Raw genomic sequence first — 12,534 nt, 5'->3', positions numbered from 1 at the left:
ATATTTATTTTCTACACTACAACAAGACACTGTGTCTTGGTGTTATACATGTTTATCCACTACACCACCACAAAACACTTTGTTGGGCGTAAACCAATATAACTACTGCATTATCAAGGGTGTAAACCAATATAACCACTGTGTTGGGTTGAAAGGTGTTCATCCACTACACCAGCATTTTTCTGTCAGATTCGTCAAGGAGATTATGGAAAAGTAGTGCCTAAAATCCTGAAATTGTGAAATTTCTAGTCGTGAAACCCTCAAACTGGGAAATTGGCATAGTGATATTGGTTATTTATTTTTTTATAAACTACTTGGTATAAAATTGCACATACTATTTCAAAATCGTTCACAGGCATGCCACAATTTTGTACTAAGTTGGTAAAAAGAACAATATCATCAAATGAAGTGGAACAACTTTTGAGTTGAGACAGGCAGAGATGAATTTAATTGCTGGGCTCGAGTTTGACACAGGTTTGCAATCATCAACTGTTAGCACAAGTGTTAATTTATTGTAAAGGACACGTTCAGAATCAATAATTATACCCCCATAAACAAAGTTTGGGGGGGTATATAGGAGTGAGCTTGTCTGTCAGTCTGTCTGTCTGTCGGTCTTTCTGTCGGTTGGTCGATCGGTCCGTATTAAGTGTCCGCTCTCTAATTCAAGTTGTTTTCATCCAATCTTCACCAAACTTGGTCAGATGTTGTATCTAGATCATGTCTAGGTCAAGTTCGAATATGGGTCATGCCGGGTCATAAACTAGGTCACAGGGTCACTAAGTGCGTTTTAAACATTGAGCATGGTGTCCGCTCTTTAATTCAAGTAATTTTGATTCCATCTTCACCAAACTTGGTCAGAAGTTGTATCTAGATGATGTCTAGGTCAAGTTCGAATATGGGTCATGCCGGGTCATAAACTAGGTCACGGGGTCACTAAGTGCGTTTTAAACATTGAGCATGGTGTCCGCTCTCTAATTCAAGTAGTTTTCATCCCATCTTCACCAAACTTGGTCAGAAGTTGTATCTACATGTAGATGATGTCTAGGTCAAGTTCGAATATGGGTGATTCCGGGTCATAAACCATGTCACAGGGTCACTTAGTGCGTTTTAAACATTGAGCATGGTGTCCGCGCTCTAATTCAAGCAGTTTTTATCCCAACTTCATCAAATTTGCTCAGAGGTTGTATCTAGATGATGTCTAGGTCAAGTTCGAATATGGGTCATGCTGTGACATAAACTAGGTCACGGGGTCACTTAGTGCGTTTTAAACATTGAGCATGTTGTCCGCTGTCTAATTCAAGTAGTTTTCATCACAGCTTCACCAAACTTGGTCAGAAGTTGTATCTACTCTAGATGATGTGTAGGTCAAGTTCGAACATGGGCCATGCTGGTTCACAAACTAGGTCACGGGGTCACTTAGTGCGTTTTAAACATTGAGCATGGTGTCTGTTTTTTTTTTGAAGACAACATGCAAAATATTCTGTGTCAATGCGGCATGTGGGGGTATTTGTCACGTCTCTGACAAAGCTCTAGTTTTATTTTGGGCTGGTAAAAATTCAATAGACAAAGTAATCCTTAAGTTTCTGTAGTCAAACTTTGTCAATAGAACATAACCATACGACTGATGACCACTTTTTTGGTATAGTATTTACTATTATGCCTCATTTCAGTAAAAAAAAAAAAGATCAATATAAAAAAGTAAAATCTTTGGAAAATACACCAGTCAGGGCTCTATTGATTGAATTCAGTGTTGTATAACTGGAATTAATTGAACGTGAGGTTACGCAAAACTAATTGATTTCATATGTGCACTCACAAAGAGTTTAATTTTCTAACAAAACAAACACAACTTTTCTTTGTGTTTAGAATTTCTTTGGACTCCAATTGGGAATTTCAGCATTTTCGCTAGATAGAGAAAGTACTGTTGAAATGTACTTTATAAAAAGAAAAAAAATAATGTACCCTACCACACAATACTGTGTTGGGTTGAAACCTTTTTAGCCTGCTACTACCACAGTACACTTTGTAAGGTTTAAACCTGTAAGTCCAATACACCATCACTCAACACTGTGTTGGGTTAAAACCTGTTTAGCCTGCTTTACTACCTCAGAGCACTTTGTAAGGTTTAAACCTGTGAGTCCAATATACCACCAAACAACACTGTGTTGGGTTAAAACCTTTTTAGCATGCTTTACTACCTCAGTGCACTGTGTAAGGTTTAAACCTGTTAGTCCAATACACCACTACTCAACACTGTGTTGGGTTAAAACCTGCTAGCCTGCTTTACTACCTCAGTGCACTTTGTAAGGTTTAACCCTGTTAGTCCAATACAGTGCTTTCCACAGGATTTTTGTCAAACGCCCCGGGGCTGCTAGGGGTGGTTCGGGAGGGGTGTCTCCTCCTGACGTTGATTTTTTTAAAATTTAACGTGTCAATTCACGTTTTGTGGTGCGTTATAACTCAAAGAAAAACAGCGTCAAAAGACGTCATTTGGTGCGCTATGACTCTTAAAAAAAAATCCCCCAGTAATTTAAAGATATTTTTTTTTATATTGTTTAATTGTTTTAAAACTTTCCCGCACAGATAGTAAAATCCTGACTCGAACGATTCCCCAATACATACGTTTCAACTCGACTCTATTACTGTATACTTACTACTTTTCAAGTTTCTATTTATTACCCGATAATCCAGTTTATTCCGTTTTTATAAATCACTTTCTGGTAAATATTTACGATAAAAGCTCTCAATTATTTCTTTAACACAAACCTTGCCATTTTTTAAGTGACTATTTATAGATTTGATGAAATATTGCCTCTAAATATGCGTCAATCCCCTGACCTGTTGTGTGCTTGTTAAAACGCTCAATACACGCACGCTTTTGTATGCAAATGGCGCGAGGTTGTACATGCTACATAATTTTCGCGCTCTTTTTTATTGAGAAAAAGATTCGACACAAAATAAATTTGCACTGCTAATTTGAAGCAAAAATATTAAACATTGCGGTAACATTTACATTCAGAAGTGTGTTTCGGATTAAAAACGTGCTAACATCAACTTACGGGAATGGGTTTCGGATTACAAATTTAATTATTCCCATTTGAGATTTCAACAAATATTAACCGTTGCGTTATAAATTCAACGATAATTTGTTTAAACACTTTACGAGTCGAATAAATGTTTTGACGGAATTATGCATGAAATTCACGTTGTCCATGAGGATCACGGCCGGTTGCCATCATCAGTCTTCTTACTATCGATTATCGGACAAAACATTTAAAAGTGTGCGTAATAAATTCAATGAATTTTTTTTAAAGCGCATAACGTGTCGAATAAATGTCAGAAAAACGAGGTGAATCAGTTCTATAAATGGACATGATGAAATATACATGTACTGGAATTAAATTGTTATCACATAATTGTAACTGGGAGTCATTTGCACAACTTGCTCGCTATAAGTAATTAATTTTTTACCACTTGCAATTAATTTCTCGTATTAATAAAGAGTCATAGGTAACACTTGTTTACAGTAAAAAGCTGTGATGATGATGCCCGAAACCGTCTTTAATGTACTGTACTAATTACCGGTTTTATATTACGAAAATGGTACAACTTCTTGCTAATCAAGCTGCGATAAACTCTTACTTCATGCCCAACGTCAATGAAAAATAATGGTCGATAGTTAACCCCGCCCTCATAAGCATTTGCATAACCGATTGGACGATGAACTTAACAGTTTGACGACTGGAAAGTTACCAGATACATCCTTGTCAGCATTTAAATGACTGTGTAATGTGGCTAGAATAATCGATACGCGCGTCATGCTATTCTCTTATCAGTGGATTATCCATTACCCCATGTGGTGTTTATGGCGATTACTTGTGAAAGTTCGTACCGAGTGCTCTTTAAAACAGGGAATATTGATACACTGATAGAGAAACCTTGATTTTTTGGACAATCTCCACTTTCTTTTACTGAAAAATACACTGATCTAAAAATTTCAAGCGCCCCGGGGACTCTGATTTAGAAATTCAAGCGCCCTGGCGAGGGATCGTTAAATGGCCTGTGGAAAGCCCTGCAATACACCACCACTCATCACTGTGTTGGGTTAAAACCTTTTTAGCTTGCTTTACTACCTCAGTGCACTTTGTAAGGTTTAACCCTGTTAGTCCAATACACCACTAATCAACACTGTGTTGGGTTAAAACCTGTTAGCCTGCTTTACTACCTCAGTGCATTGTGTCAAGTTTAAACCTGTGAGTCCAATACACCACCACACAACACCGTGTATGTTTTGAACCTGTTTATTTCACTAAACTGCAAAATGGCACTGTAAGGTTTAATCTTCTAGGACATACACCTCCATATAATAATGTCATGGATTCAAACCTGTTAATCTACACTGTTGCCATATGTGTTGGGCTTAAACCTTTTAATCCACTTTACCACATACAACACAGCTGGGTTTGAACTTATTTTATATATTATGTCAACACATGACACTTTCACTGGTCTAAACCTGTTTTTCCATTGCACAACTGCAAGGCAATGTTTTTGGTTTAAGCCTATATATCCACTACTAATTTCCAGAAAACCATGTTGATATCAATCTAAGTTATCTACTTATCCTGTGCCTAGTACCATGTTGGGTTTAAACCTGTTTATCCACTACTCCATTTCACCACATTAGGCTTAAACCTATGAATCCACTCCACTGCACCATTTTTAAACCTGTGAATCCACCACTCCACCACTTGTCAATGTCCCGCCAGGGTTAAAACCAGTCTATACCACCACATGGCAATTTCATTTATGGGTTTATTCCTAAACACCTATTCCACCTAACAGTATTGGAATCTGTATATTCACTTCACCATACTACTATATACATGTTTTTCACAAATTGTGTTTAAATCTATTTTAGTTAGCTTGATTTTATTTTAGCCAGTGGCATATTAAAACACCCTAGAGGCTTTGTAGTTTGGGGGAAGATAACAGAGAAAGTACTCTGGGTGGCAAATGACCTGGGGCCTCCTAATATGCTTTGTGCTTGTTATTTAGTCAATTTAATTAAATGAAAAATGTTAACTCTTTGAACGGGTTGGTGGTAAAGTGGTTCTGATATCCAGGGCATTCTTCATTTTGCTTTTTCGAAAACTTAAACAATATAATTAACCTAAAACTTATGTAAATGATTCTGCTTTCATGGACAGCTATTGTAGAGTTTTAAAATCTACATAATATGTACATGTATAGCAATGTTGAGTACTAGTACATGCTTTCCTTTTGTCATGCTTGGAGGAACCTTTTGATATTTTCTGCATACTGGGTACTAGTGTATTCTGTCTATCATCTTGATGTTTTCTTTACTGACAGTGATTGCATTTCAGGAGTTTTTCGCCGACTACATTGCAGTCAACCCTCACCTGTTTGCACTGAACATTGTAGGCTGCTACAAGGGTGTAGACTGGCAGCCTGCGGCCCTCAAACGAACCACCCAGGGCCTCACCTCTGCACTACTGTCCTTAAAAAAATGCCCCATGATCCGCTATCAAAACTCGTCAGAGCTTGCCAGGAAGCTTGCAGAAAGTGTGAGAGTAAGTTTTTCCCTTTTCCTCTTCCTCTCTCATAGTTTTTAGCTCTTTACTTTGTAATAAATGCTGTAGAGATTTGGATCATACTGTTCTGGAATCCAAATGATACCAAGGAAACTATGAAATTGCAAAAATTAAGATGTATTAAAACACCATGTCATAATATTTACACACTCCTACATTTCACATGAAGATCCTAGGTACCATTTATGAATAATTTTATATTAATCATTTGTCAACAATTTTGGGAGTAAAGTTTGAACCTTTCAAGTCTCTTGCATGTGAATAAGTTATAATCAATGGGACTTAGCAGTATACTGGTTTAGCTTAAAATATTGTTTGTTTTCAGCAAACCATCAGTAAAGATGCAGGCCTTTTTGAGTTCCGACGGACGGATGTGGAGCCTGTTTTACTCATTCTAGACCGTAGGGACGATGCAGTCACTCCCATTTTAAATCAAGTAGGCCTTTATATTCTCATTTTTAACTTATTGTAGACAGGCTCATCTCAAAGTTCCAGATAATTTATTTACTTAAAATTGGAACTTTATTTCTTACTTGTTATTTTGTGTAGGTACTGTCAATTTGTAAGATTAACAAATGATAAAAAAAGATCGAATGCACAGAATTAAATGTGTAGATTTTTTTTCCAGTTTGCGTTTATGTAAGAGCTTAAGTCTAATATTCTTTGTCAATATCTGTTAGATTATAACATGTATGTGAGTGGCGTTTTGGGAAAAACAGGCTAAATGCATATGAGTGTGGTATCTTTCTAGATTAGCCTGTGCAGTCCACAGTGGTTAATCAGGGATGACAGTTACTTCTTGCTTTAACGGAATTTGGAGTTTAAAGGAAGTCTCTTCTCCTGTCTGGTGTTACCAGAGTGTGACACATAGATAACTGTCTTGACCCAACTTTTTATGCCCCCGATAGGGTGACATATAGTTTTTTAACTCTCCGTCAGTCTGTCCGTCTGTCCGAAAACTTTAACATTGCCCATAACTTTTGCAATATTGAAGATAGCAACTTGATATTTGGCATGCATATCTCATGGATCTGCACATTTTGAGTGGTGAAAGCTCAAGGTCATCCTTCAAGGTCAAATTTCAAATATATGGCTTCAAAGTGGCGCAGTAGAGGGCATTGTGTTTCTGACAAACACATTTCTTGTTTTATCTTCATATACTTCTAAGACACCTAATAAGAATATCATCCCACCTTATCTGTTTCTAAATGACATACTAGGCTACTAGGCTAGTTACATTTATATGTTTGCTTAGTGATATGTTTGTAGACATTGTTTCCTCTTCTATGTATGATACACTGCACATCCATATAATTGCAGTTATGTTGAGAAAAGTGGTCCACAGCTGATTTGTGATGTATTATGACACATGTATAAGGCTAACTGACCCCAATTATCTCTCCTGTTTTCCTACTGATATCATGTACACATACCAGATCATATTTGTCAGATTAAACCCCATTTTTTGTTTTGTCCAGTGGACCTACCAGGCCATGGTACATGAGCTGCTGGGCATCAGTAACAATCGTGTGAACCTCTCATCTGTACCGGGAATCTCCAAGGAGCTGCAAGAGGTGGTGCTCTCTGCTGAACACGATGAATTCTACGCCAATGTAAGCAGATGGGACCTGTTAGATTTGTGGGGTTTAATGCATGTGTGAAAGTGTCATCCCAGATAAGACTGTGCAGTCCCCACAGGTCAATCAGGGACAAACTTACCCTTTACTGGATTTTTGCTAAAATGAGACTTCCTTTAAAAGGAAAATACAATAAAAGTGGATAGTATTGTCCCTGATTTGCCTGTATGAACTGCATAGGCTAATCTGGGATGACAATTTACGCACATGCATCAAACCCAATTTTTCTAAAAGCTTAAATAGTTATTAATGGATACCATTCTATGTGGTTGTTTCAATTTTTGTTGATTAAGATAGCCAGTTTTTTATTGGATTCCACAAACATAAAATTCTCTCTATTTGAGAGAATATAGGCAGCTTCATGTATTTATCATTGATTTCTGTAAGATTTGAAATGTATAAAGGTTAGTAAAACTTCTGAAGTTATTGTTCAATTAACAGAACAAAGGATTTACGTGTTGGTCTATTGATTGCTGCTTAAGTCAACACACTTTGACTAGTTGATACAATTTATAATATAAAATGGCAGGCAAAACCAGAAAAATTTGGTTTATTGATATATTGAATATGATTAAATCTTATATGTTTGTATGGCGCTTTGCTTTGTTTAATATTTCTTTAAAATCTTTATTTGTTAGATGCTTTTTTTTCTTATTGAATGCTACAATACTCTGTTCGTAATTAAAGTTCTAATAAGTATCAACTTATCTTTTATGACACAAAAATAAAATATTTGGTAATCTTTTCTATCTGAAAAAAATGTTTTACTACTAAACAGTTAAAAAGCATAGATTGTAATGGCAGTAATGTTATGGCAGTGATTTTTTTTGCTTTTTTTGTTACAGCCTGTGGCATTTGAATTGGGAAAATTAGCGCGATAAACCATGAAATTGGGAAAAATAGCGAGATAAACCATGAAATTGGGAAACATTATAAATATGATTATAAGAACAGAATAAAAATTGCTAAGTTCATGTTTGACAGCATTTTTATATTATAAAGTGTTGCTTTCATGTCTTCTTACAATGTTTAGTTAATATCCTTCCACATGCATATTAAACTTGCAATAATCTATAGATTCTTCAATATACATGTACCATTATGATTTAATCATAATCTCTTTAAAAGTATGAATTTAACTCAGGATGTTTTTAAAAGTAAAATATGATATGGTGAAAACATTAACAAATATTAACAAAAACTATTTTGTGTTCTTGCTGTGTTAATGTTGTATTAAATGGAGCTAAAATAATACATTTCATTTGTTTACCTTTTAATATCTTGCACAATTGACATCCTCAGTTCAATGCTATTTCACCAAACTATACAGCGTGACAAACATAATAAAGCAGAATATGCATATGAATCTGAATATACAGAGATCAACTAACATATAAATCAAATCATGTTTGTCTCTTTCCATTTTCGAACGGTTCTCGTCTTAAATGCTTTAACTTTGTGAACTCCAATTTCCCAACACAGATTTCAGTTACGCACATTCACTGTGAACATTTCTAATAAATATTTGTTGTTGTTCGTCTCAAACATAGTATTTTGCGTAAATTGACACACATATTAAATAATCTCCTAATAACCATGTGATATCCGCTGTTAATTCTAGTGTTATTTATCATTTTCGCTGCTCATCGCAAACTTCTCGTCTGCTTGCCGCCATCTTTGACGTGTGTAAAAACAGGTGTTAACAATCGGGATACATCGACTATCGTCGGTATCCTCCGCAATATAGAGAGAGATGTGTGGATAGCAACGTAAAACCATATTCGGCTACATTCGCGAACATTCGTAAGTCAGTTGTCATTCGGCGAAGACTCGACAAGCTCGATCGGCACTCGTTCTACGAAATTAACGCTAAATGACATTGTAATCTTATTGGCTTAATCGGGAAAATTTGGTCATTTTTTGGGAAATTTTGGTCAGATTTTTGGGAAAAAATGTCATTTTTTGCAATTGGGAAGCAGCGGAATATCGGCGGTAATTTTGGGCAAAAAAAATCACTGTATGGATATGGTTTCCACCTGGCAATTTGGGGTGAAAAGCGTCCCACTAGTCCTCTGGCTATGATTTGTTGCATTTCTTTCAGTCTGTTTGACCAGGGTTAGCTTCAACTTGCTTTCATATTGAAATTAAGTTTGAAAAAATGTCATTGTAAACATATTTAAAGCTGGAATTAAAAAATAAAGTTGAACTGAAGAGCATTTATACTATGTTGTATACCAACTTTTAAATAGTTAAACACACCAATGAAATAAGTGACTTAACCCTTTCCCCCACAAGAAGCAAAGTGAAAATGGCTTTTGCAACCAGCATAAAACCAGAACAGCCTGTTCTGCTTTTATGCTGTTTGCTGCTCATCAGTATCTAAGGGTTAGAAATGAAGCCCTTAAAACTTGAATCTAGTGAGAAAGGTTTTTAATTAAATTTAACTTTCAAAGGGAAAACCAATGCGTAAAAATACGTATCCAAGTGGTAAAGGTTTAAGTCAGTTTTTCGTAAAACAGGCCTCAGTCAGGAGTGTCAGAAGTTTTGAAAGGAAGTTTTGGGGCTTGACTTTTACGCATTAGGCCAAAAAAAACACTAAATCTCTTGCATAATATGTAAATGATCTTTGGGGAGATTGTGAACAAATGCAAACGTTCAAATAACTAAATCTCTTGCAAAATATTCCTACAACAATTTGAAAACAAAACAAGAAGTTGAAAAATCTTACAGAATATGTACATGAACTTTGGAGAGATTGGGAACAACATCAAGACATTGATGGACGAGTTCCAGAAGAAATCACAGAGTCAGGCCAAAGTGGAATCCATCGCTGATATGAAGGTGAACAAGGGGTTTGAAGATTCCATTACATTTTTGTAAATCTTATCCCTCTGTGGTTTATTAAATGTTGTGTCTTTTTCTTAAAAGTAATAAATGTCACCAATGTCAAAAAAAAATTCCTTTATGCTTTGTTGTTGGTCAAACACATCTGTTTGCATTTTATTAGATAATAAGTTCAACAGTCACATTGTTATGTCCTCCAGTATATTATGTCCGCCAGTCAATACTGGGGGACATATTGTTTTTGCCATGTCTGTTTGTTGGTTTGTTTGTGCCAAACTTTAACATTGGCCATAACTTTTGCAATATTGAAGATAGCAACTTGATATTTGGCATGCATGTGTATCTCACAGAGCTGCACATTTTGAGTGGTGAAAGGTCAAGGTCATCCTTCAAGGTCAAAAGTCAAATATATCGGTGGGGGGGGGGGACAAACACTTCTTGTTGGTATTGATATAGTTGTATAGTTGTGTGAATTGATATAGTTGTATAGTTGTGTGAATTGGATTTATTGCAATATCACACTTAGGATATCCCCCCCCCTCATTTTTATTCCCCTACTTGTAAACCCGGTGGGGACTTATGGTTTGCGCTCTGTGTGTCTGTATGTCTTTCACACTTTTCTGGATCCTGCGATAACTTTAAAAGTTCTTCATAATTTTTCATGAAACTTGAAACATGGACAGATGGCAATATGGAGATTATGCACGTCACTTCATCTTGTTCCCACATCAAGAATTCTGGTTGCTATGGCAACAAATAGACTACAAATATTGCTGAAAATGTTGGAGTTTTACCGGTAGGGGACTTGTATTGCTTGGCAATAGTCTTGTTTATCAGTATATTTTTATTTCAATTCATCATCAACATAATATTCACAATTCAAGGTCGACTTGTGTCTTTGAAACACTTTGGCGGTGTGTTGCAATCTGACAAACTTTCACACCAATTAATCAAAGCCTTATTATTGAAGACTGCATGGGTATTTTTTACTGTTGTGTCTTGTCTGTCATTCAGAAAGAGGAGGTAAAGTCTCTAGTTGGGAAAATATCCTTAGTTGTACCAGATGGGACATATTGGTCTGCTTATTTCCATCTGCTGTTGGTCTTTCTATTTAGGTTTTGTTTACAAAGTGTAACAGTTTTTATCCAATACTCAATATAATAAAACTGTAAGTTGGTATATTTTCTTGGCAAAAGTTGATAACCTGCTAATTACCTCTGAAATCTTTGAGTGATGGCTTTTAATTATCAAAATTGGCATTTCTATCTGTCCCTTATCTAGTACATTTCAACAGTTTTCACATGATCATCACCATAGTTAATTAAAATGTGTGTCGGCATTGTACCTATACAAAGTTAAATGAGCAGCTAAATCTTCACCTGACAGCATTTCACAGATTTCCTTGTCATGCACAAATAATGAATATGGAATGCAATATATTTGGCCAGTGTAGCTCCAGACCATCCAGGCAATCAGGTGGTCTGACCAGACTGTGCGATTATCCAGGCTGGTCTTGAACTATACTGGCTGCATATAGAATGAGACACATTTTCGCATGATGGGGCTCATATGAACTGCTGCATTATAAAACCTTTATTATTGAAGTCAGTGGTGACTTTTGGAAAATCCTACTTTCCATGTTATGTTTTTTGTTAATGGTTATCAAACTTGTTGTCATAGCAACATAAGATGATAACCAGTACATGTATTCATGACAATATCAATGGAGAATTCACAGTTGTGGAACATCTATTAAGCTTCAAAGTCTAAATTATACCCAGATGTAAAAAAAAATGTTTTCCTGCAATATATGATTGATAGTATTTGTTGTCAGGCCTTCATAGAGAACTACCCACAGTTCAAGAAGATGTCTGGTACGGTCTCGAAGCACGTGACGGTGGTGGGAGAACTGTCAAGGCTCGTGGGCAAGACTGGGCTGCTGGAGGTGTCGGAGACAGAGCAGGAACTGGCCTGTCAGAGCGACCACTCAGCGTCCTTACAGGTGAAAACCGCACTCTTTTGAATTCAGCACGGGCTTATCAGAGACAATACCTTTTCGTGTTTATGGTATTTTTGGTTTAAAGGATGTCTCTTATAATAAAGCGAAAATCCAGTGTAGGTGGTTTGTCTGTCGTTTGCATAAATTGTTAGAAGTAATTGGAGCAAACAACTTCCATGTTTCTCCAGTAATTAAATTGATAACTTCAAATAAGTCATTACCATTGAGTGCATGTATGCAAGTAACTTCTTTCTTGCCATACGATCCACACATTTTTAGCTCACCTGTCACGAAGTGACATGGTGAGCTTATGTGACCGTGTGATGTCCGGCGTCCGTATATGTGTGCATGTGTGCGTCCGTCCGTCCGTCAACAATTTGTTTGTGTAGACAGTAGAGGTCACAGTTTTCATCCAATCTTTATGAAATTTGGTCAGAAT

The 12,534-nt window shown here is 36.3% G+C and overlaps 1 protein-coding gene across 1 annotated transcript in view; it reads left to right on the top strand.

The window, feature by feature from the left end:
* Positions 1-12,534, top strand: part of LOC127878212 (vacuolar protein sorting-associated protein 45-like) — a 32,267-nt gene that overhangs the window by 6,937 nt on the left and 12,796 nt on the right. The window contains exons 4-8 of the mRNA XM_052424709.1: positions 5,388-5,594; positions 5,941-6,051; positions 7,094-7,228; positions 9,983-10,093; positions 11,931-12,098. Coding sequence (XP_052280669.1) covers positions 5,388-5,594; positions 5,941-6,051; positions 7,094-7,228; positions 9,983-10,093; positions 11,931-12,098 — 732 coding nt within the window. The remainder of the gene's footprint in view (positions 1-5,387; positions 5,595-5,940; positions 6,052-7,093; positions 7,229-9,982; positions 10,094-11,930; positions 12,099-12,534) is intronic.

This window comes from Dreissena polymorpha, chromosome 4 (genome assembly GCF_020536995.1).
Source record: "Dreissena polymorpha isolate Duluth1 chromosome 4, UMN_Dpol_1.0, whole genome shotgun sequence".
NCBI classification, from domain to species: domain Eukaryota; kingdom Metazoa; phylum Mollusca; class Bivalvia; order Myida; family Dreissenidae; genus Dreissena; species Dreissena polymorpha.
This window is presented reverse-complemented; position numbering and strand designations above follow the sequence as displayed.